General features: G+C 50.0%; 7 protein-coding genes across 7 annotated transcripts; 5 read left to right on the forward strand and 2 right to left on the reverse strand.

The window, feature by feature from the left end:
- Window positions 1-457: 457 nt before the first annotated feature.
- Window positions 458-2,334, forward strand: CI109_105983 (uncharacterized protein; the record flags this gene model as incomplete). The annotated part of the gene is made up of 5 exons (XM_032005126.1): window positions 458-667; window positions 815-911; window positions 968-1,481; window positions 1,543-1,728; window positions 1,785-2,334. 5 exons carry the CDS (start codon window positions 458-460, stop codon window positions 2,332-2,334), a joined length of 1,557 nt encoding a protein of 518 aa, XP_031860638.1.
- Window positions 2,335-3,148: 814 nt separating this feature from the next.
- On the reverse strand, window positions 3,149-5,909 carry CI109_105984 (uncharacterized protein; the record flags this gene model as incomplete). Its single annotated transcript, XM_065967758.1, has 2 exons — window positions 3,149-3,584; window positions 5,806-5,909. The coding sequence occupies 2 exons, from the start codon at window positions 5,907-5,909 to the stop codon at window positions 3,149-3,151; spliced, it is 540 nt and encodes a 179-aa protein (XP_065823830.1).
- A 915-nt stretch (window positions 5,910-6,824) lies between these two features.
- CI109_105985 (uncharacterized protein) lies at window positions 6,825-7,662 on the reverse strand (the record flags this gene model as incomplete). The annotated part of the gene is made up of 5 exons (XM_032005124.1): window positions 6,825-6,923; window positions 7,026-7,166; window positions 7,230-7,285; window positions 7,343-7,401; window positions 7,472-7,662. 5 exons carry the CDS (start codon window positions 7,660-7,662, stop codon window positions 6,825-6,827), a joined length of 546 nt encoding a protein of 181 aa, XP_031860636.1.
- Window positions 7,663-8,342: 680 nt separating this feature from the next.
- On the forward strand, window positions 8,343-9,377 carry CI109_105986 (ubiquitin-conjugating enzyme E2 8; the record flags this gene model as incomplete). The annotated part of the gene is made up of 5 exons (XM_032005123.2): window positions 8,343-8,350; window positions 8,460-8,539; window positions 8,671-8,785; window positions 8,851-8,903; window positions 8,965-9,377. 5 exons carry the CDS (start codon window positions 8,343-8,345, stop codon window positions 9,375-9,377), a joined length of 669 nt encoding a protein of 222 aa, XP_031860635.2.
- A 1,021-nt stretch (window positions 9,378-10,398) lies between these two features.
- Window positions 10,399-13,341, forward strand: CI109_105987 (uncharacterized protein; the record flags this gene model as incomplete). Its single annotated transcript, XM_032005122.1, has 6 exons — window positions 10,399-10,588; window positions 10,698-10,947; window positions 11,027-11,232; window positions 11,319-11,413; window positions 11,463-11,620; window positions 11,721-13,341. 6 exons carry the CDS (start codon window positions 10,399-10,401, stop codon window positions 13,339-13,341), a joined length of 2,520 nt encoding a protein of 839 aa, XP_031860634.1.
- Window positions 13,342-14,037: 696 nt separating this feature from the next.
- CI109_105988 (uncharacterized protein) lies at window positions 14,038-15,450 on the forward strand (the record flags this gene model as incomplete). Its single annotated transcript, XM_032005121.1, has 7 exons — window positions 14,038-14,233; window positions 14,347-14,532; window positions 14,606-14,640; window positions 14,701-14,781; window positions 14,864-14,968; window positions 15,033-15,093; window positions 15,146-15,450. The coding sequence occupies 7 exons, from the start codon at window positions 14,038-14,040 to the stop codon at window positions 15,448-15,450; spliced, it is 969 nt and encodes a 322-aa protein (XP_031860633.1).
- A 1,034-nt stretch (window positions 15,451-16,484) lies between these two features.
- CI109_105989 (uncharacterized protein) lies at window positions 16,485-21,615 on the forward strand (the record flags this gene model as incomplete). The annotated part of the gene is made up of 37 exons (XM_065967759.1): window positions 16,485-16,505; window positions 16,605-16,680; window positions 16,757-16,774; window positions 16,871-16,952; window positions 17,101-17,148; window positions 17,206-17,304; window positions 17,361-17,406; window positions 17,454-17,618; window positions 17,676-17,772; window positions 17,831-17,922; window positions 17,992-18,036; window positions 18,100-18,338; window positions 18,411-18,605; window positions 18,661-18,746; window positions 18,805-18,834; window positions 18,894-19,050; window positions 19,108-19,132; window positions 19,185-19,260; window positions 19,323-19,338; window positions 19,391-19,416; window positions 19,476-19,529; window positions 19,585-19,685; window positions 19,744-19,786; window positions 19,846-19,862; window positions 19,916-19,975; window positions 20,040-20,108; window positions 20,165-20,197; window positions 20,252-20,370; window positions 20,438-20,572; window positions 20,641-20,792; window positions 20,847-20,943; window positions 20,998-21,022; window positions 21,082-21,156; window positions 21,215-21,232; window positions 21,287-21,422; window positions 21,483-21,509; window positions 21,575-21,615. The coding sequence occupies 37 exons, from the start codon at window positions 16,485-16,487 to the stop codon at window positions 21,613-21,615; spliced, it is 2,841 nt and encodes a 946-aa protein (XP_065823831.1).
- Window positions 21,616-21,707: the final 92 nt, after the last annotated feature.

A 21,707-nucleotide genomic window follows, 5' to 3' on the forward strand; every position in this document is an offset into this window, starting at 1 on the left:
GAGAAGAGAAGGGAAGAAGAGGAATGCATGAAATTGTCTGTGCGGCTGGGTGTACATGTAGCAAAATCACACACGATGAACCGGTGGACATGAATTCAGTCATTAAATGCGGGGCTCCTTTTGATACTGCTTGTCGGTATTAGCCGAGTTATGTAATCTTGTACAAATCTCCTTATCCGGTTATAACAGACGCCGCGTCACCCCCGTACGGTGGCACTGACCCCCGAATCCGTCTTGTGGGTATGATGTGTTTCAGGGAAGGCTGGTCTGAGATAGCACACCATACCATCACACTGCGATTCACTCTATCTCCCCGTCTTGCATCTATCCATCAGTCTCTCTTCCTTTCAACCACTACTCAATCGTTTCTATTCCTTTCTCTCATTCGATACAGCTTCTCTCTTCCACTCTTTAGTCCTTACTCGTAGCATCCTCCCCCTTACAGCCGTCTAACAGGATGCGTTTCCAAGCAGCAGCCGTACTCAGTACGCTCTTGCCACTGGCCCTTGCCACTCCTATCGCACCTCAACCTGAGCCCACTCTTGCTCCTCTCGAGGCTTCAGGAGAGCACATCGAGGATGCCTACATCGTAGTCTTCAAGAAGGGCGTCGACCCTACTCAGATCGCTCTTCATTTGACCAACGTTGAGCAAGCTCATGGAGCCGATGTGAGTCGTCCGACCTCTTATCAGTCAACCTTCTATCTCCACCCAGTCTAGATGGTGTGATCAAAGGAGTACCTCTGCGGTCATACCTTCTTCTTCAACATCATTGTCACAAACCGAAAGCCATTGCTGACGTGCGTGTCGCTATAGCCCATCTTCTCATTTGCTGCCGATGGCGAGCTCGACACTGGTGGTGTCAAGCACGTCTACTCTCCCCCAACCTCTGACAACGGTTATTACGGTTATGGTGCGTTTGACGCGTATTGGTATCAGGGTTCAATGACAAGCTAACACCTCGTATAGCTGGAAAGTTCTCTTCCAACACCCTTGATGCTATCCGATCCTCTCCCGAGGTCGCCTACGTAGAGCGTGACCAGATCGTCCGCACTCAAGAGGTCCCTCGCGGTGTCGATGACTACGACAACTACCCCGTTGGCGACATCGCCTCCGCTTCTGCTGGCATCACCACCGAGCTCGGTGCTCCTTGGGGTCTTGCCCGAATCTCTCACCGAGAGCAACTTCATCTCTCCACTTTCACCAAGTACCTCTACCACTCCGAAGGCGGTGAGGGTGTCACCGCCTATGTCATCGACACCGGTATCAACGTCGACCACGTCGAATTCGAGGGCAGGGCCAAGTGGGGTAAGACCATCCCCAAGAACGACGTTGACAAGGACGGAAACGGTCACGGTACTCACTGTGCTGGTACCATCGCCTCCAGGAAGTACGGTGTTGCTAAGGCTGCCGAGGTTGTCGCTGTCAAGGTTTTAGGAAGCAACGGAAGTGGAAGTATGAGTGACGTCGTCGCCGGTGTTCTGTGAGTGACTTTCCCTCCTCACGTCAATTATACATGCTGACTCGAAGCGTGATTCTTGTAGCTGGGCTGCTGAGCGAGCTGCCGATGCCGCCGCTGCTGCTGCTGGCGAGCTCGTTGCTACTGGCAAGACCAAGTACAAGGGTTCCGTCGCCAACATGTCTCTTGGTGGTGGCAAGGCAAAGTCTCTTGACGATGCCGTCAACGCTGCCGTCGATGCCGGTCTTCACTTTGCCGTCGCTGCTGGAAAGTGAGTCGCTTTTCTGATGTCTTTGGGTGCTCAAACCTGACACGCACTTTTCTCAGTGACAACAAGGACGCTTGTAACTACTCTCCCGCCGCTGCAGAGAAGGCCGTAACAGTCGGTGCTTCTACTCTCGGTGATGAGCGAGCCTACTTTTCTAACCACGGCAAATGTGTCGACATCTTCGCGCCTGGACTCAACATCCTTTCCACCTGGACCGGTGGTAACCAGACCACCAACACCATCTCGGGTACCTCTATGGCTTCTCCCCACATCTGTGGTCTCCTCGCCTACCTCGTCTCTATCCACGGTACCGACACCTTCAGCATCCTCGAGGGTGACAACGTTGCCGATGTTGCTACTACTCAGTCTTCTATCTACGCCAAGGCTTACTCTCTCCTTCCCTCTTTGGCCCAGGCTGTCCTCCCCGCTCCTCTTGAGGAAGGTGATGACTTCCGACCTGTTCCTTCCAAGAACGCTACTCTTACCCCTGCCAAGCTCAAGAAGGCTTTGATCGCTCTCGCCTCTCCTGGCAAGTTGGCCGACTTGCCCGCTGGCTCGCCCAACCTTCTCGCTTACAACAACGCCACTCTCCCCGCGAAGAGCAAGTAAGCGATCCTCTGGATGTGCAATGGCGCGAGAATTGAAGAAAGGAAGAAGCACTCAGTCGATAGTCAGAAGAGAGATAAGCAAATACAACCCAAGTTCTAGATATCCACGTTTTGAAGCAGTCATATAAGTCGTGTAGGCATCAGATTGCGAGGAGGATCGATCGAATCATCACAATCGTCTTTCCCCTCTTGTACGAGTTGAGTAGTATCAGAAATGCACATGTATCATTTGTGGACGGCAATGTTTGCGCTGCTTCAACGATGCTTCTGATTGAGATTGAGATTGTGCTTCAATGTCCAGAGCGTGATTGTGCAGTATGATCCAATGTCTAGAGCGTGATTGTATAGTATGAGTGTGCATGCATGATTGAGTAACATGGAATGGGATCGTTCAAAATAACTTCAAATTGATACGATATGTACAACACAGCGATTTGCTTAATTCCAACTAGACATACGTGATGGTATTGATGAGTTTGCTGATGTTTGACCAAGTATGATACAAATTTTGATTGAAGATATCGATCTCCTAAACCCAAAAGATTGAAAGTGACGACTGACTATATGCAAAACGGATGAAGAAGGTGTAAAGAAGTTAAGTAGAGCATATGAAGGATATGGTAAAGTTTCCTTAGAAAATGTAAGGTATGGTATGAAAGAAAGACCAAAAGGTAAGGATGTTGATGCACAAGGGTTTGAAGATGTGTAGGTTGGAAGGACCGCGATGAGTAGAAATAGAGTCGAGGGCAAAGGGGCAAAGGCAAGGGCAAGGGGAGACGTAGGTGTTGTCCGTGAAGAGTAGGATCCTCCTGCTCTCAATACCTGTTACCGCCAATCCTCCTTTCGTCATTCATGCCCAGCTCTGGCGACGATTTGGTATGATGAAGGTCCCGAGCCATGCCGTATCTTCCGCTCACATTCGATTGATAAGGCGTCCATGGTGTTGTGTCCATCGACGATCTTGACATATCGAAACCGAGACCCACCATCGACTCGGCGGAGAAGGTCGACGAAGTGTGACGATGATGCCATGGCGATTGAGTGCTTGGCAGTAAAACAGGATGTGTGAAACCCTTAGGACTGGTTGGGAATGGTGTACCTCGAGTGCCTCGAATAGGGGCAGGTGATTGGTTCGAGAGGTTGACACGTGCGAGTCGGTCGTTGACGGCGTTGAGCTGACTAGCGAGGAGGTTTTGCTTGTGAAGGAGAGTGATAGGGTCATCGATATAATCCTCGGCATGCGAGCTGATGCTACAGACTCGTCAGAAACAAATGTCATGGAAGAACAAGGTGAAGCTACGCACTCGGCTGGCATGCTTGCATGACATCGAACTTGCGCAATTCCGGCATCAAAAGATGGGCGATCACGGACTGTAGTTTGTTGCTTCTTGAAGTGCTTTTGCTCCTACGTGCGAGAGGATCAGCTCTCTATTGGCATGGATGCTGGAAATAAACCTACATCCGAATCCGCAATCCTCACTTGAAGCTTTTCGCTCATGCCAGGGAAGTACTTGCCATTGAGCTGTGCAGATCACGTATGAGTCAAGCCCTCCTTGAAACTGAGACTAGCCGACACTCACCCTCCTTATCACTTCGTCTGCCTGTGGCCTAGTTTGAAGTCTGAGAAAGGGGTCAGAAGTGCTCATCGAGCCTTCATTGGCAGATGTGGCCTCACCTGGCCATGATTGGACCTCTTCGGTTTCCCACATCGTCAATCAACGGCTTCCACGAGCAGATCTTGCCTGGTGCCAGAACGTCGGCCAATTCCTATAAAGAGTCGAAACATCGGCTACCGTCTGAAGTCTGACAGAAACCACTAGCTTACCTCAAAGGTGATGTTGGTAGGCAGACCTGCAATGTACAGGTTTGCTGAGTTAGGATCTTCAAGAGCTTTGTTCTGAACTTGATAGTCCTCCTACGGAGTGTTCAGATCAGTTCGGGGCGTATATCGAAGGCGGCAAAGCTTACTTTGCCATACTCGCATTCGATATTGCTCAACTTGAGGTGACGTATGAATTCTTGCGCTTGCTCGGGCTTCTTGAACCTGCTCGAGTAGTCAATATCAGTTCCTCAGCTCGAACTACGTAGTTTGATGTACGAACAAGACGAATGCGTGCCTATAAGTCCGGCGTGGATCAGTATATAGTGTCGCTGCCACCGAGGCGAGCAGGTCCGTACTCACGGTTTGGTGACACGAGCCGGGATCTTGACAGACACAACTTCCCCGAAGGACGAAGCAAACTGACGCAATCCATCTTCAGTGAGATCATCGTTGACTCGATGGATGAAGACTGTCTCCTCAAGTTGTCAGCATGGTCATATACACGGCTCAATCAGGTGAGGATGAAATCGACCACCCACCATTCCTTCCTTCTCCGACCGTCGGGAGAAGTGGCATACTAGCCGACGTTGCGAGCCTTCCTCTTGGCTGGCCGAGCAGGCTGCCATAGTTGAAAGCTGGCCTTCGCCTCAGTCCACACTGGTATGTATCATTATTTCCCTCTTCCACGTCAAAGCGCACGGACCTCCCATTCGTCGCAGTATAGAGTAAGTTCGGGGTAGATCGTTGATGAAGAAGTGGATTATTGGTGGTACTGTAATGATAAGCGATGTGGGGGAAAGCATGATCATCAAGATCGAATTCACCGGAAGACATGGATGCGTAGTGATGCGAGTCGGAGCTGGGTGGCGAGGAAGAGACAAAATCGAGAGGTGGGAGCAGAGGTTCATTTGTCATCTCAGGCGTTGTAAAGTCAGTGGGAAGGTGATAAGTCGGTTGAACGTGATGGTGGTCTTGATGATGACGAGTAATAGCTGGTCGAGCTTCGTCGGATGTCTGGAAGTGCGAAGGGAGCAAAGTCGGAAGACTTGGCGATCTGGTTCGACGAGGAAGGAGCTCGGCAGGTCGAAGAAGGGTAGAATGATCATCACTCGGAGTCGAAAGGAAGGAAGACGTGGAAGACGATTTCCACCCTGCACCAAAAGATTTGGCGGTGGTCAGACTGATAGGCTTACCATCACGATTCCTACCAGGAGCTTTCGGGGTATCAGAGTGAGCAATCGAGGATGTGGAGTTGATAAGGGAGGATGAGGAAGTGGTGGATGAAGAATGCGAGGTGAGAGTCGGGGAAGATCGAGGAAAGGTGAAAGGCGGTGTGGAAGGGTTGAGCGAACGAGACCTGTTGATGGGCATACTCGTCATTGTGATGTCGATGATCTTTCCTCCGTCGTGTTCGGATATTGGGAGAATGAAAGTAGATGTCGATGGAATTAGAAGTGATCCTTCCTTCGTGCAAGAAGACGGGATCCTGCCAAAAAGAAGGTGAAAGAAAAGAGAAAGAGATAGCAATTGCATCAGCTGAAACGTTCTTCTTCAACGTTACAACATTTCGGTAGTCCCGGTTTCCAACGAGTTATGCGTCACAACGAGTTATGAAACATGATCGTCGGTCACATTCACTTACTCACTGACTAGTGTATATTTGTTTCGGACTTGTCGGACTCGAGTTGATCGGGAGATGGGTAGCCTTCTCCTCGTTCGCCCTCTTTTGCCGAGTTGGGTAGGCCTTCACTCATGAATGTGTCGAAAAGGTACGGTAACTGAGTTTCAGGCTGGTTTAGTTGTGTGTGATGTAGTTCGAAAGGATGTTGACCTGTCAATGTTAAATTTTGATGGCAGTGATAGAGGGACAAAGTGTGTATGGAAGAAGGAAGGAAAGAAAGAAAAACGAATGATGGATGAAAGATGTGAGGGGCCAAGTGTTCCGAGCAGTTGTAAGTTATCAGTCGTGTGGACGTGTCAAGGAAAGAAGAAATCAGAGGAAACAAGAGATGATGGAATGATCAGCATTACCTGTTGTAGCGCATGAACGACGCGACGTGGCCGCTTTCCGAGGAAGAGCAAACATCCTTCGCCCATCCTTTGGGTGGTCCGTGCCCGCGCTAAATTAGCTCAAAGGACAGTTCATCAGCAAATGCGAGTTAGCCGACGTCAGCGGAGAACGCCATATAGAAAATTCCAGGAACGTGAAGACATGACGGAACGCGAAGAAAGGTATGGAAAGGCATTCAAACGAAAGACGACGACATCGGGTTTGTCTGTTGCCGGTGTGTACTCCGATTTTCGAACGGAAGGTGGACCTGTTAGGTTGACAGTAGCTGATGAGTACACGTGTGGAGTTGGGGGCATAGTGAGAGTCGATAGCCCGATAACACATTTTCGGATACCTGATTCGGAGATGAGATTGAGTCGCACGATTTCTTCAGATCTTGTTATCAAGGATAGGGACGGATAGTTCAGTTCTGCGCCGAAAGAGGAGCTGTGAAGATTAGCAGTCTCATAACCGAACCTGTTTGACAGCCAATGAGTAGCTCGTCATCTCTCATCCCATATTTTCCTTGTCCTCTCAGTCATCCATAGCGATCGACATGCATGCTGCCTCCCTCTTCAAAGCTGAACCACGCCTCTCACACCCCTCTGACCTGCAACTTCTAAGCCTCCTCGGTATGTTTCGGTTGCTTGAAGAATGCTTGACGGAGTTCTTCTCGTTCGGGTCGAGGAAGGAGTTTTCGGTTGGTACCGGTGAGTGACTAGGAGAGATTAAAGGCACACGCATCAATATCAGTTCTCGTTGAACGTAGAACAACTACGGGCTCCGCCTGTAATGACGAAGGATGGACGTAATGACTCACGTTGCCAGCAGCAGAGAAGGTACCGATCAATGTACCCATACCGGCACAAGCTCCGACAGCGATGGGGAATGATCGAGCCCTAACACCAGCAAGGAATCCTGCAGCACAACCACCAGCAGCACCGTTCAAAGCGTCGTCCGTCTGCGAAAAGAGGAAATAGCTTTAGTACACCTTATGCGGTATAGTTAGCTAAAGTTGGCTCACCTCTCGGATGTTGGCAGTAATTGCTTGTGTGAATGAAAATGAGAAACCCATGGCAGCTGCAGAACAGGGTTAGTCCTGGGTCTACCTGAAATATACCGAGCAACTGGACTCACCGAAGAATCCAATTGTCCCTCCTGTTCTAGTGAAGATACCCAAAGCACCAGCGTTATGTCTGTCCGACCAATCTCATTAGCTCTCATGCGTTACACCTTCGACGTATCTGTTTGCTGGTCATGACTCACGATTCTAAAGCATTTTGAACGGCACTGACGAGCAAACCAACACCTGCACTTTGTAAAGTCACTCTTGTGGCGATGTTGACAGCGGGGTGAGGGTGGAAGAGGTGTTCCTCGTGTGGAGAAGGGATGAAGAATGATGAATTGGCAGGTCGAGCTGTGATAGGGGGAAGTAAAGGGTGTGATGAGGAAGCCATGGTGATTGGGTCGATGGACGGTCGGGACGGGGTGCTTGAAGAGAGATGAGAGGTGAGTTGATGTGATGTCTAAGTGCACTAGACGACAGCGATGTACCGTCGAATACACAAATGTCCGTTCGAGCATTGGCTGCTCTGCTCTGTCCATCATCTCTCGAAGGGAGAGTACAAGGTGGCATACGGTGGATGATAGCAAAGGGAGCAGTTATCGGGGTTTAATCCGGCATACGTGAATGTGGCACCCCTCCATCCATCCGGAATTAGTTAGGCGTGTTACAAGATGAGCTATTTTCCCCACACTCGTTACCCCGCATCTGACGTTGTCTGTCTATCTGGTCGCTGTCAACTAACTGCGTTTACCCGAAGGACGGACCGTTTGCGTGATTCTGAACTCTGTTGCTCTCAACAACCTATCTATATCCTCTGTAGCTCACTCAGTACAACTCTTCGTTGAATCTTTATATACCACTGCTTCAGCATATCTGCAACGCACCCACTTGTCCAGCGAAACATCCGACACCCATAGCTCAAAATGATAAGTACAGATCTCTAATACAATCCCCTATTTCTACCACAACCGCTAGGGTCGTCTGATCCATCTCCGATGCGAGTCGTGCTGATAACGATCTTTCTTTGGCCGTCTCCACAGCTCTCCCAAACGACGTGTCGATACGGACGTCATGAAGCTGTAGGTCGTCTTTCTCCTTACCTCCCCTCTCTACTCCAATGGTATGCATGCTAATATCGATACATCCTCCTTCTTTGCCACCTCGCCCACCTTATCTCCCTTGATACAGACTCATGTCGGACTATCAAGTAACTTTGGTCAACAACAAGATGTCAGAATTCTTCGTCAAATTCCATGGTCCAGTTGAGAGTACGTCAAACCCGCCCTCACCTAACTTCCATCCATGGAAGCATCTCTCATTGCTGTCCTTTACTTTGCCACCCGCCCGTCTCTCGCTCTATCCCCATGGGTTTTATTTCGGGACTGACCGCCCGAATTAGCACCTTTTGCCAAGGGCGTGTGGAAGATACACGTCGAACTTCCTGAGCAGTTCCCATACAAATCACCAAGTATCGGATTCATGAACAAGATCTTTCATCCTAATATCGATGAACTGTGAGTTGCGGACATGCACTCGTCTACACATCTGGGCAGGACTATACTGAAGTTTCCGTGTTCAGGAGTGGAAGTGTCTGCTTGGACGTCATCAACCAGACATGGTCACCGATGTTCGGTGAGTCGACGGCCGTCTGGTCTCTGCAATTACTGGTTCACGCTAACGAAGACCCTCACAGAACTCATCAACATCTTTGAAATCTTCCTTCCTCAACTGTTACGGTACCCCAATCCTGCTGATCCTCTCAATGGTGAAGCTGCAGCTCTCCTCATGCGAGATCCCAAAGCGTACGCGAAGAAAGTGGAGTCCTATGTCGATCGGTATGCGACTCCCGAGGATGCCGACCAAGCAGGAGAGGACGACGATGACGACGAGGACGAGGACGATCCTCGACCACTGAAGAGACATAATGGACATTCTGGGACCAACGGCGATGCCAAGCCGAATGGGAATGGGCATAACAATGGGAACGGAAAGACAGAGGATGACGTCGATGGAGAAGAGGACGAGGACGATGAAGACGATAAGATGAGCGATATGGGAGAGTTCAGCGATGACGACGAGGAGATAATGGGAAAGATGGACGATTAGGTGTGCATATCCGTTTCGGCACTTGTTCATCACTCCCAACCCCATCCTCTTCTGCATTTGTCACACCTTCGCGGCTTCTATCATATGCTTTTCTCCATTGATCGTCTTTGTCCCACCATTCACCTGCTTGAAACGTTCTTTTCTTCTCTCCCTCCCCCTCCCCTTCAATTAACGATTTTGGCTCTATATCACGTTTCGATATTATCACTTGTTGTATGAATCCAATTCAAAGCTGTTTTTCCAGGTTGTTCGGTGCTATTGTGTACATTCATTCTTCTCATTCACTCGTTTCGGCTTGGATACGACCTCCCCATATTCCTTTGAAACGCCCACACATACCCGTCAAGCCAGATGTATCGCAAGTTGTGAGCGAGAACCTACCGTAAGATCTTCACCCCCAACAGGGATGATGGTGATCTATTCCTTTGATCCAGGTCTCAAAGGAGGTCCCAACGGCCGAATGCGGGCACAAAGGGAGTTTGGGATGGTTTGAAGTGGGCGGGCGAGGCGATGACGGGTCTGGTTGACGGGAAGGGCAGTGGCGAGTGTCGATGGCCACCAGCTGAAATGGAAAGGAAGTACGTGCTGCGAGGCCGAGGGTCTGCTTTGGTAGGAGAGTGAGAATGTAAGGGACCTTTGGAGCGCTTTATGGCCGTTGTCTCGAAGTATCGTGCTCGTGCTGCTTACTCAAACGAACTCTACATTGACATTCATTCTCTATCGACCCTGATTCGTCATAAAACATCTAATCTACTGAACTTGACGACTGCGATTCTGTACCGACTTGATATATTTGCCATAACTACCTATGGGTCAATCAGACCCTTCGTCACTCCTTTGACAATTCACTGGTATTCACTAGCCCATTCACTCATTGATTCACCTAACAGGCAAGACTCAAGCTCAACTACGCCATCTAAGCAGACTAGAATCTCATACCCCATCGTCGACACACTGGTAAAACATCGAACCTCATTCGTGCCAGACGTCGCGCCACCATCTGGTCACTATACGAAGGACAATGACGTCCAAATCCACCGCAACGCCTTTCTTCATATCCGATACATCACCGCTATTTGCCTATTCCCCATGTGTCGATTGTGCAGCTTCAGGAAGTTGGCAAGCTGGATACAAGCCTAGAGGAGATGGGTTTGATCAGACTTTCCATGAAGCCATCGGTGACGGAGCGATTGTGGCAGTGAACGTGACTGGTAAGTTGGGGTCGTACATCTTTCCTTGTTCCATTGTGTCCTTGCGCGAGAAAATGACTGATCGAATAATCATCTCTTCTATCCCCGTCATGGCATCTGACCACCACAGCTACCACACTTCGCTTCTACACATCTTCCTCCTCTCTCACATCCCCCAATAACCAATCTTGTCCTACCCAGTATTCTCTCAACGGCTCAACATGGCTCGATGCATGTACTTCGTCAGGATCGGGAGATGGGTTCATGATTGCCAATCTGCCGAGGGGCTTACATAGGGTCGAGTTGAGAACGAAGAGTAGTGGTGCGGGGTTGCAGTTCGAAGGTGTGGGAGGGGAGCTGGATCTGAGAGACGAAGGAGGGTGAGTAGGAAAACCGACTTGCTCTGCTTGCTCTCCGCGCTCAGCCAAGCTGACAAATTACCTTTTCTCAAAATGACAGTGCATCTAACATGACCATTGACAATACATCCCCTTCGTTCCTCTACAACCCTGCCAACGCATGGTCCTCGATTGGTCCCGACGGAGCGATCGGACAGGTGGTCAACGTGACAGTGGGAAGTACGTTGGGTAACATGACGGGATTCTACAATCAGACGGTTGGAGTCAGTACGGATGCAGGAGCAAGGGCAGAGTTGACGTTTCAGGGTGAGCATGAGCGATACCTTAATTGACAGGTGTCCGCCTTGCCCAAGTGACAGGAGAGCTCACTTGGGGTTTTGGTGATTGATCAGGTCAAGCGATATACGTGTATGGTCTCACAGGACCAGAGGGTGGGACGGCGGAAGTCCACTTGGATGGAGAACTACAACAGACCCTCAACATGACTGTGAGTGGCACTTGTGATCAAAGAAATCAGAGACTGACCAGTTTGTTAGACCAAATGGCCGCTTCACTCTTCTTTGCTGTATATGGGGAGCGGGTTCAACGTCAACGAAACTCATACACTCAGCATAACCAACACTTCACCAGGACGACAAATGGTCATCGACTATGCAACACTCACGACGCCTTACAATCCATCGTCTTCTTCCTCGTGAGTCCCTCCCTAACTCCCGGATTTCAATCCTATGTTTGACTCATAATGTATGGTTGTGGGAAGTACAGCTAACACGTTTTACCAACAACACACACAGCTCGTCCCACCTTCCCCTTCTGATCGGTCTCATTTCCGGCATCTCTGCTCTCGTCCTCATCTTAGGCGTTATCGCATACATCTGGTACTCTCGTCGTCGTCGTCGGGCTACTGAGCACCGACTCTCCACCCAGACACCATACCCCTTCTCCTCGGGGATAGGTAACGATTCGTCGTCATTGACTTCAAAACACAGTCAATTCGACGAAATGATCCCTTATTCACCCCCACATACGGGTGGTACGACTGCTCTACAAAGGACAGGTGGCGGTTTCGCTTGGGGTATTGGCGGCGCATCTAGTCGGGATAGATCGCCTTCGGCAAGATCACCACCGCCGGATTATCCTGATTATCTACCATACAGAGGACCGGTAGAACGTTCTCCACCTTCGTCAGACCCACCTGATGGCGAGTCGACACTACCGTATACGAGAGCCCAGTCACCACCTCTGATAGCGGGTGCTACACCTTCTGCGACTGGTTGGTTGTCCTCACGTTCGGCTGCTGCTGCTGCTGCGATGCGAGAGGAGCGTACGACAACACCTTCGACTCCGTCTACAGCGAGAAGTGGCAATGGACGAAGTAGGGATGCCAGGTCACCAATCGCATTGATCTCGAGACGAGGCGGTACTAATCGCTCAACAGACGGGTATGATGAAATTGCTCTTGACAAGTACGAGCGCAACTCGGCCTCTCCAACACACTTGTCGACACCATCGTCTCTATCGGCACCCTCATTACAGGAATTGGCGATTGTGCCTACTCGAGCAGTAGGAGGTTCGAGATCTGTTGCGAAGCTCTGGCCTTCGAGAGATGCTGTGCCCTCAACATTCAGGACCATATCAGTGGCTCAGACTCCCACACCGGCTGGAAGCAGTGCCGTGCCGAGCAGTAAGCTTGTCCCGTCAAGTCGCAAACCAGGAAGTCAATACACAACCTCCGCCACACCTATCACCACTCCCATCCCTCCCTCACAGTCCACATCTGCACCGACTTATCCTGACCCTTATCCTGAGCAACACGATACCAATCTTCGACGTGGCGTATCCATCAAATCTATCAAAACGATGCGATCGTTCTTCTCAGGATTGTTGTTCGTCCCTCCTTCGAGTAATACGTCGCCTGTACCTACTACCCCCGCATTACCACAGACAGCAGCGAGACCTGATAGCGATATCTTCCCTGGCCAAGGGCAGGGAGTGAGGGAAGGATCTATAAAGTCGGATAGAGCGGTGCTGCCTCCCTCTGCTTTCGTTGCGCCCACACCGATCAGCGGAGTGAGGCAGGGGAGAGGCGGAAGTGGAGATATGGGACAATACAAGGGACATGTCGGACAGAGCGGAGACGTCAGTCCAGATCGAAAAGGAGAAGGATTGGGTCTGATCGGGATCGAAGACGAGAGGGAAACTACAAAGCCACATGCTTATACGGGGACTAGTAGGAGATCTTCGCGTTCCATATCTCATCACAAGGACCTGAGTTTAGATCTTGCTCTTACTCGACAAGGTGGGGAGAACGATGATACTTCGCCAAACTTGTTTATAGAGCTGGATCCGAATAGCCCAGTAACTGCTCATTGGCCGGACAGTCAGTGGGTGAGGGGGAATGGGGGGATGTGGTAGGTAGGGCATATACGCTTCGCTTGAAGCGAGTGTTTGAGCAGATAGGTCACATTCCATGCACTGGTGTATGTTCGTGAAGCATAGTCACGCGACATAGTAAACAGGTTCATGTTTGAATAGGCTCTCCATATGATCTGCAGATGTACAAGACAAAAAGAGGATAACATATCTTACCTGTATATTGTCTAGCGTTGTTCCTTCGCAGGCAATCGTTGAACCCTAGAACACGGAGAGAGCTGCACCACGACCAGCTAAGATCTACCTCGGTACTCACTTACGCACTCTTTTCGTATCATATCATATCGTATCGCGTGCACGACTACATACCTGTCCATGTCCATCCCCGCCCCACCGCCCTGGAGAAGCATCGATCGATCGAGTCCTTGACGTGCCTGGGTGACGTTTCATCGAACGCCGCGAACGCTGCGAACGGAATGATTCATGCGAAGCCGAGAAAAACAGTTCACCGGGCACCGGCCGCGAACTTTACGGAATGGGAAACGATAACATCACTCACTCGTTATTCTTCCCTTTCATTTCGTCTCTCTCCGTTGTACTCGGTCAGGACAAGCTGAAGGAGGATATTGTATATCATTGATACCCAGCACGGTTGATACCCTGCATTGCAAACACTCCCCCTTCCCTTCCATCAACTTCTGAATCGGATATATATTCAACGTCGACGCATACTTCCAGATGACATCGACACCGACCGAATCACATCACTATAACCCCCTTCCTTTACTCGGTCCTCATCTACCAACTCTCCTTCTCTCAACTGCAGGATGGTACTGCGTTCAATACCTGTCACATCGATTATCGCCTAGATGGATATCAAAGTATGGAGAGTTTGATGAGCGGACTAGGAGAGGATGGGCGACGCATGTAGTTTGTAAGTGCTGGTTATCCTATCATCCCAACCATGTCTAGGTTCGGTGTCTTCCATATACCTCAGTACAATCGCAGACAAGGGTTTAGCTAATCTTCCTCATATAATGTTCGTAGCAATGGTCCACGCCCTCATTGTTATCCCACTCGCTATACGATGTCTGTCCTCCACATCACTCAAACAAGATCCTTTGTTCGGATACGATCCTTTTGTAGGACACGTATTGGCTTTTAGCTCGGGATATTTCTTGTGGGACACTATCGATTCGTCATTGAACTCGACGATCGGGTTTGTGATTCATGGTGAGTGGAGAATATTACTGGACCGACGAGTGGTACAAGAAAACGCAGCTGATATCGTTCTCATACCTTGCAGGTGCTGCGTGTCTTGCCGTGTTCCTGTTCTCCTTCGTGAGCTATTCTTCATGAAACCTTACAGAAGGATTGCAGCTGATGCCTTCTCTCCCGTAGAGACCCTTCTTAGCTGGCTTTGGACCCCCCTTCCTTCTATGGGAGCTTTCGACTCCCTTCCTTAACATCCACTGGTTCATGGTGCGTACCTCACAACCAACCATTCCATATGGTTCTACAAATATGGCTGGCTGACCGTTCAACTCTTTTACCCTACTATCAGGACAAGGCTGGACTCAATACTCGATACCCTACCTTCTTCCTCGTCAATGCACTCGTCTTCATGCTGGTCTTCTTCCTCGCTCGGATAGTTTACGGTGGAGCCAATGTGAGCGCTTGCAGTATCGCATAACGACTGCTGCATCGCTGACATGTCCTTCTCATGCATTTAGAGTTTGCTCTTCTTCAACACGATGTGGCAAGAACGTGCTAACATCCCTCTACATCTTCAAGGTAAGCTGGAAGACGATTTCAACGAGACAAACTAGCTTATCCATTCACTCAGTGATATACTGCGGTGGAAATCTCGCGCTCAATGCGCTCAATTGGCTTTGGTTCTCCAAGATGCTGAAGAAGATGATCGCTCGATTATCAGGAGGCGAGACTACCAAGGGCAAGGATGTCTCGGCTAAGCCAAAGGTTGTTGTGGAGAGAACACCTTTACTAGATAAGGCGGGAGAAGTCTCTATCAAGGAAGAGGAGGAAGACGACCTTGTGGCAATAGGAGAAGAGGAGAAGGACGAGACGCTAAGTTTACCTGCCAAAGCTCCGAAGCCTGTCAAAAGTGCTGGAGTTGAGGAGAAGTGGTGATGTTGCTAGAAAGCGTATCTTAAAGTATCATATGCATATCTGTTAGATGTGAGCAGTGCAGGAGCTGTTCTATTGCCCTATCAATAGCACACGGTCTCGTATCATCACAGCAATGTCCGTACTGCTGAAGTCCGTTCTACACCATCGATAGCGGGGGTGATTGGGATGGTCACCACAGACATTACATCGTTCATCGCATACCCCTTTCAAACTGTTGTGCTCACGGTCCCACGTGGTTATTCCGATCTGACCACCAAGGAATATACTTCCGGAGCGGAGGGTAAGCGACATATGACCGAAAGGAGGGGTGAGAAGGCGGGCTGGTGCGACCAGGTACAGGAGATATACAAGCAGCAACAAGGTCAGTGCGTGGGAAGATACATAGGAAATATCACGCTATGCATGGTACGAGACCAAGCAATTGTGTGGTAGCATTGCAGAGGAGAACTATATCACAGCAACCTTGCTCGTCCTTTCACAGTCGGATGCTATCAGCAACTCAGGGTCCGAAAGATAACCTTATGCGTAGCGGTCATCGCCGCAATCCGTTCACGTACATACTATTTCTGTTGTTGTAACTCACAGTGACCTGGTGACCGGCTTTGACGACGATCCGTGCTCATCATCATCATCATCAATACCCCTCCTTTCGTCTCCTTTCGTGACTTTTTTTTCGAACTGATTTGGTCTGCTCCAACTCGAAAGTCGCATACATAAACAGAAAGAAGTGTCATTCCTCTTTCTCTTTCTTTTCTTTCTCATCTCAATTTGAAAGATAATCTTGCTCTCGGCAAGAAGTCACTTCTACTCACACAACCACATTTCCCATCCCCGCTCTTGGCGGATAATAGTGAGTCTTACAAACCCTCTTCTCATATTTCCTCTTCTTCTCTTCCGCTTCCCACTTCTACTTCCCACTTTCCACCCTTCCATTCGTCGCGCTGTCCGCTTTCAATATCATCACCACGCAGCGGAAGACGATCACTGTGCTAACTCGGTCTCTTGTTAGGCCAATCCATCACTCTCTCTACAACATGGCCAAAACGTCTCCAGCGGTGAGTTTCCCTTGCCCTTCTTCCCGCTTCCCTCTCCTTGTCCTTCTGATCGCTTGCGATTCCTCTCGGCTCTCCGAACTTCCCACTGACACCCCACAGAACCCCGGCGATCTCGTCGCCGGGATGCAAGACCTGTCGATCGGTACAATGAGAGGCATCCAAGACACCCTCGATGGTAAGTTAGTTAGCAGGGACTTTCCTTGTTCAATCGTAACTGACCGTGTGTTCGCTTCTTCCTCTCCGCTCCACAGGGTGCCCCCCTCGTCCTGGTAGGTCATTCCGCTCCTCCTTCTCCCCCTCCTCCTCTTTACACTTGCACATTCAAATGACACCTGATACTGATGGTCTCCTTTCCTCTGCTACAGGCTTCGGTACTGCTGGGAAACCCATCCAAGTCAATGCCAATATGTTCTTGACCCGCTTCAAAGGCCAAGGTGTCAGTGTGAAGTACGTAATAATTCACCTGTCTTCGTCTTCCTTTCCTCGTCTCTTCCTTCTTATTTTCTCATAGATATGATTGTCTGCATCGTGTTTTGACGAAACTACCTTCTTATATCTTCCTTCTCGGTGCTCGACGCTGACGAGATGACTACAGCCACTACGACATCGAGATCAACCCGGTTGTCAAGGTCGCTAATCAAAAGTAAATCACTCTCTCGAGGTCTTTGTCGCTTCCTTTCGCTGACTGTTTTCATAACAGGAAACCACGAGCTCTACTTCAAAAGATCTGGGACCAGATGGTCCAGGAAGCCAAGGGTGACATCAAGAAGGCCCTCGACGCGGCTGCGTTCGATCAGCAGTATGTGCCACACCTTCTATGAATATGGACTCGGCTGAAGGTCGATCTTACCACAGGAAGAGTTTCTATACGCCCTTCGACCTCCCTGTGGTCAACGGCAAGGTTGGTACTTTGTCGAGAGTACAAGGAAGCTCGCTGACATCCCTCAGTGCGAGATCACCGTCGCCCTTCGCGAGGACGGCGCCGATGCGCAAGACGACACCCGAAGGTTCAAGGCTGTCATTCAGCCTGCTGAGAACCAGAAGGTAGACCTGGATACCATCATCGGATACTGTCAGGGTAATCGCCAAAACGAACAAGCTAGGGAGACTATGGTAAGTTTACTCTTTGTTGGGTTGATAGAACATATGTTAACGCGCCTTTCCTTTCAGCTTCGCGCAATCCAAGCCATGAACGTTTTGTTCCGTCAGGACCCTGCCAGCAGGTTTACGATGTCTGGTGCAGCTGGGCGTCGATTCTTTAGCACCGGTAAGTTCTATTTGCTCCTGTGTTTCTCGTATTGCGCAGCTGAGTTCCTTCCTCGCAGAGGGTGCTGTTCCCCTTTCCAACGGGGCTGTGTTATACAAGGGCTTCCAGCAGTCATTCCGTTGGACTTCAGCCAACTTCCCGGCTGTTCAGGTGTGTTCATTTCACGCTGTTACTTCGTGATTCATGCGAAATAGTGACTTTATCTTTCACTCACTTTAGATCGACACCGCCTATTCGGCCTTTGTTGAGCCTGGCATGCTTCACGTGAGTGTCGTCCTTTCGTATCTATCTCAGCATCTTAGCATACTGATAGTCTGTATTACTCAGGACGTATGCGCGAAGATCCTCGGCCTCGGTGGGAGCGGCGGTGGGTTTGAGGGTGGACGTGGGGGTCGTGGTGGACCTCGAGGTGGACGTGGCTTCGATCGAGGCGGCGGTCGCGGTGGCCGCGGAGGTTTCGCTGGGCCCAGTGGTGGCGGTGGCGCATCGCTCCAAGAAGTCAACGGTTCTCAGCTCAAGAAGTTGAATGACATCCTTAACAGAGGCAAGTTTACAGTCACTCACAGGTATGTCGTGGTGTTCAATCTATAGGCGGAGCACGGAGTAAGCGACTGACGCCTATCCTTGACCATATCCAGGAGGACGGACCGCGTCTTCACGATCATGGGCTTGTCCCATCAGCCCGCCGAAGCTATCAAGTTCCTCGTCAAGGGTAAAGATGGCAAGCCCGACAGGCAGATGAGTGTCGTCCAATATTTCAAGGAACAATACAACGTTACTATCACACGTCCTCGACTCCCTTGTGTTAAGTATGGTAAGGGGAACTTTGTTCCGTGAGTTGTAAGCTAAACTTCCATCGATGAATAAGGACTGAAGCTTTATGCCCAGTCTCGAGTTTGTCAAACTCGAACCATTCCACTCAATTCCTATGCTCAAGATCACGGCGGACCAGACAGCCGAGATAAGTATTTACTGTATCTTAATGATTATGACAACTTGGGCTGACGACTCTACACATCATCAAGCAGGCAGCGAAGCCTCCCCCTGAGAGAGAAGCTATGAGTAAGTTCTGCTTGAAGACGCTGTAGGGGATACGAGATGCTTCACTGACCTGCTTGTAGTCAATAGCTGGCGCCAAAAGTTGAACTACGCCAACCTGCCCAAGCTCAAGGCATGGGGAGTCGAGGTTCAACCGAAGATGATGTCGATCCCCGCACGAGTTTTGCAGCCCCCCAACGTCCTCTATGGAGGTGGCAAGAGCGTTAGGGCCAACTTTGGGTGAGTTGGCTAAACACGTTATTGTCTCAATGACGTTAGCTGATGTTTTTATCCCAGCTCCTGGAACACGAAGGGCGTCAAGGTGATTTAGTCCACATATCCACCTCACGGGCTAACGCTGACAAGCACCGCAGTTCACCAAGCCCGGCCGTCCCTTGAAGCACTGGGCTATCCTGTCCTTCGACCAAAGGTGTCCTGTAGAGGATTGCGGTAAGCAGTCTTATGCTGTCAGTCCCTCTTTGTCCACTGCTGATCCGATTTGCGTCCGGTAGAGAAATTCGGCAAAGTGTAAGGCTCATCTCTTCAGTGATTGAGGAGGATAACTAACACTTCGAAATAGAATGACATCTTATCTGTTGCAATACGGTGAGTACTGAATTCGCTCATTGTGTGTCAAGACCACAGACTGATGGCGATGCTGTCAGGTTGCCCCGTGGACAACAAGCAGCCTCCATGTCTGCAATGGAATCCCAACCAAGGTAATCACAAGTCTTTAATCTCCTGTCGTTTGGGATGACTGACATTCCCATGAAGGAGGAACGAACGCTGGTGTCAAGGCCGGCCTCCAAGAAGCAGCAAGGGCAGCCTTTATGCAGAATAAAGGCAATCCTCAATTGCTGGTAATCATTATGCCGGTACGCTGCAAAACCCTCCCGCGGAGTGGATAGCGCTGATACTTCTAATTGATCTTAGAAAAAGGATCCGGGCATGTATCAGATGATCAAGGCGGTCGCCGGTGAGTGAAGCGTGCATGGGCGAATATCTCGCTGATCGGTCGTTTTCCTCATCTCACAGCCGAGCAACTGCGTCTCGTAAGTGTGAACGTCCGCTAGGTGGCACAATCATCTGAGTCGCCGTGTTGTAGCCGGTTGTCACTCAATGTTTGCAATCCGCGAAGATCAAGAATGAGAGAGGATTGGACCAAGTAAGTCGATATCATCTACCGTTCGGTTCCTTCGCTTTAGACATACTGAGATCTTCGTGTGTAGTATTGTGGCAACGTCGCGATGAAGATACACGCCAAGCTTGGGGGATTGACCCATCAGGTACAACACGCGGTGGGTATAGATAGACAACGTTCGCCTAGACATATGGCTGAAATACTTCTTGGCAGGTCGACAAGACCACGATGATGGTTGGTGCCGATGTGAGTAGTGTTGATGATGTCGAGCTGAATATAATGCTGATACTATACTTTTAGGTGACTCACCCACCACCCAAAGGTGGACCCATCCCTCCATCTATCGCAGTGTCTATTGCTGCGATACATGGAGAGAACAACACGTTCAAACCGTCTGTCTACTTGCAATCGGGCCGAACGTAAGTCTTTCCGTACCATGCGCTCGTTAGATCTAGCCACTGATGTACGTCGGTCGTACTATGGTAGCGAAATCATCGCTGCTCTTGAAGACATGATGTTTGACCACATAACTCAATTCGAGCAGAATACCAAGGCGAAACCTGAAAAGATCCTTTTCTTCCGTGACGGTGTTTCGGAAGGACAGTACGCCCACTGTGTGGAGTGAGTGTTGTATGACTGCTTACTCAAAAGGTTCTGAACACTGATTCTGTCTGTTCTGGTCTGGATAGGCAAGAATTTCAGTCGATCAAGAAAGCTGCAGCACGATTTGGGGCGAATTACAAGCCAAAGATCACATTCGTTATCTGTGCTAAACGTCACGCTATGAGGTTTTTCGCCCAGAATGATCAAGATAGGGACCGAACCGGTAACCTCCCGCCAGGTGAGTCTGCCGCCAGTCTTTCAAGCACTCTCGACTAATACTCATCTGTCGCAGGTACAATTGTCGACAGACAAGTTACTTCACCAATGGTCCATGACTTCTACCTCCAAGCGCATGCCGGTCTGCAAGGCACTGCTCGACCGACTCATTAGTAAGTACGGCTGCTTCGCATGACACCACACCATGCTGACGTCAGAACGTATAGCGTTGTTGTCGCCGATGAGAACAAGGTAAGCGGCCCTTGCGCGCTGCGTGTCATGCATGCTTAAGAACTGACCATCCTGTCTAGTACACTGCCGACAAGCTCCAGCAGCTTGTCAATAACCTGTGCTACTCGTACGCACGTGCGACGCGATCCGTCTCGGTGAGTTTCATATCTTCTGGACACCATGGGAGTTGCTGACGCCAGATCTTACGAATAGCTTGTCCCGGTTGCATATGTAAGCTCCTCAAGCTCTCGTTACGCTGTGCTGATGTCGTTTTGTTCTCCGAAGTATGCCGATATCGTGGCCGAGCAAACTCGAAACTGGATTTATGCTGATGACTCGGAGTCAAGCACCGTTGCTCCATCTGTCTCGTCAGCCTCGGGAGCCAGGCGAGAGCTCATGACCTTTGACCCACTTCGTATCAGTGAGTTGAAGGTGAAACAAACAACCCCTCCCAAACGCTGATGTTATTCCTCTTCTGCAGTGAAACGCTTTGCAGAAGGACCTGACTGTGAGTTCATTGTCTCACTGGTATACGAGCCATTGCTGACCAGTGGAACCCTATTTCATTCGCAGTCAACCGTGTGGCTTGGGTGAGCGAAGCGAAATTCTGTTAGTAGCGACAGGCGTACTTACCACACTTTGCAGTACATGTAGACCACGAAGCAAAGCATCGAAGGGCGTTTACGCCACACTTGCTCTCCAGTCC

This window comes from Kwoniella shandongensis, chromosome 11 (assembly GCF_008629635.2).
Source record: "Kwoniella shandongensis chromosome 11, complete sequence".
Taxonomy (NCBI): domain Eukaryota; kingdom Fungi; phylum Basidiomycota; class Tremellomycetes; order Tremellales; family Cryptococcaceae; genus Kwoniella; species Kwoniella shandongensis.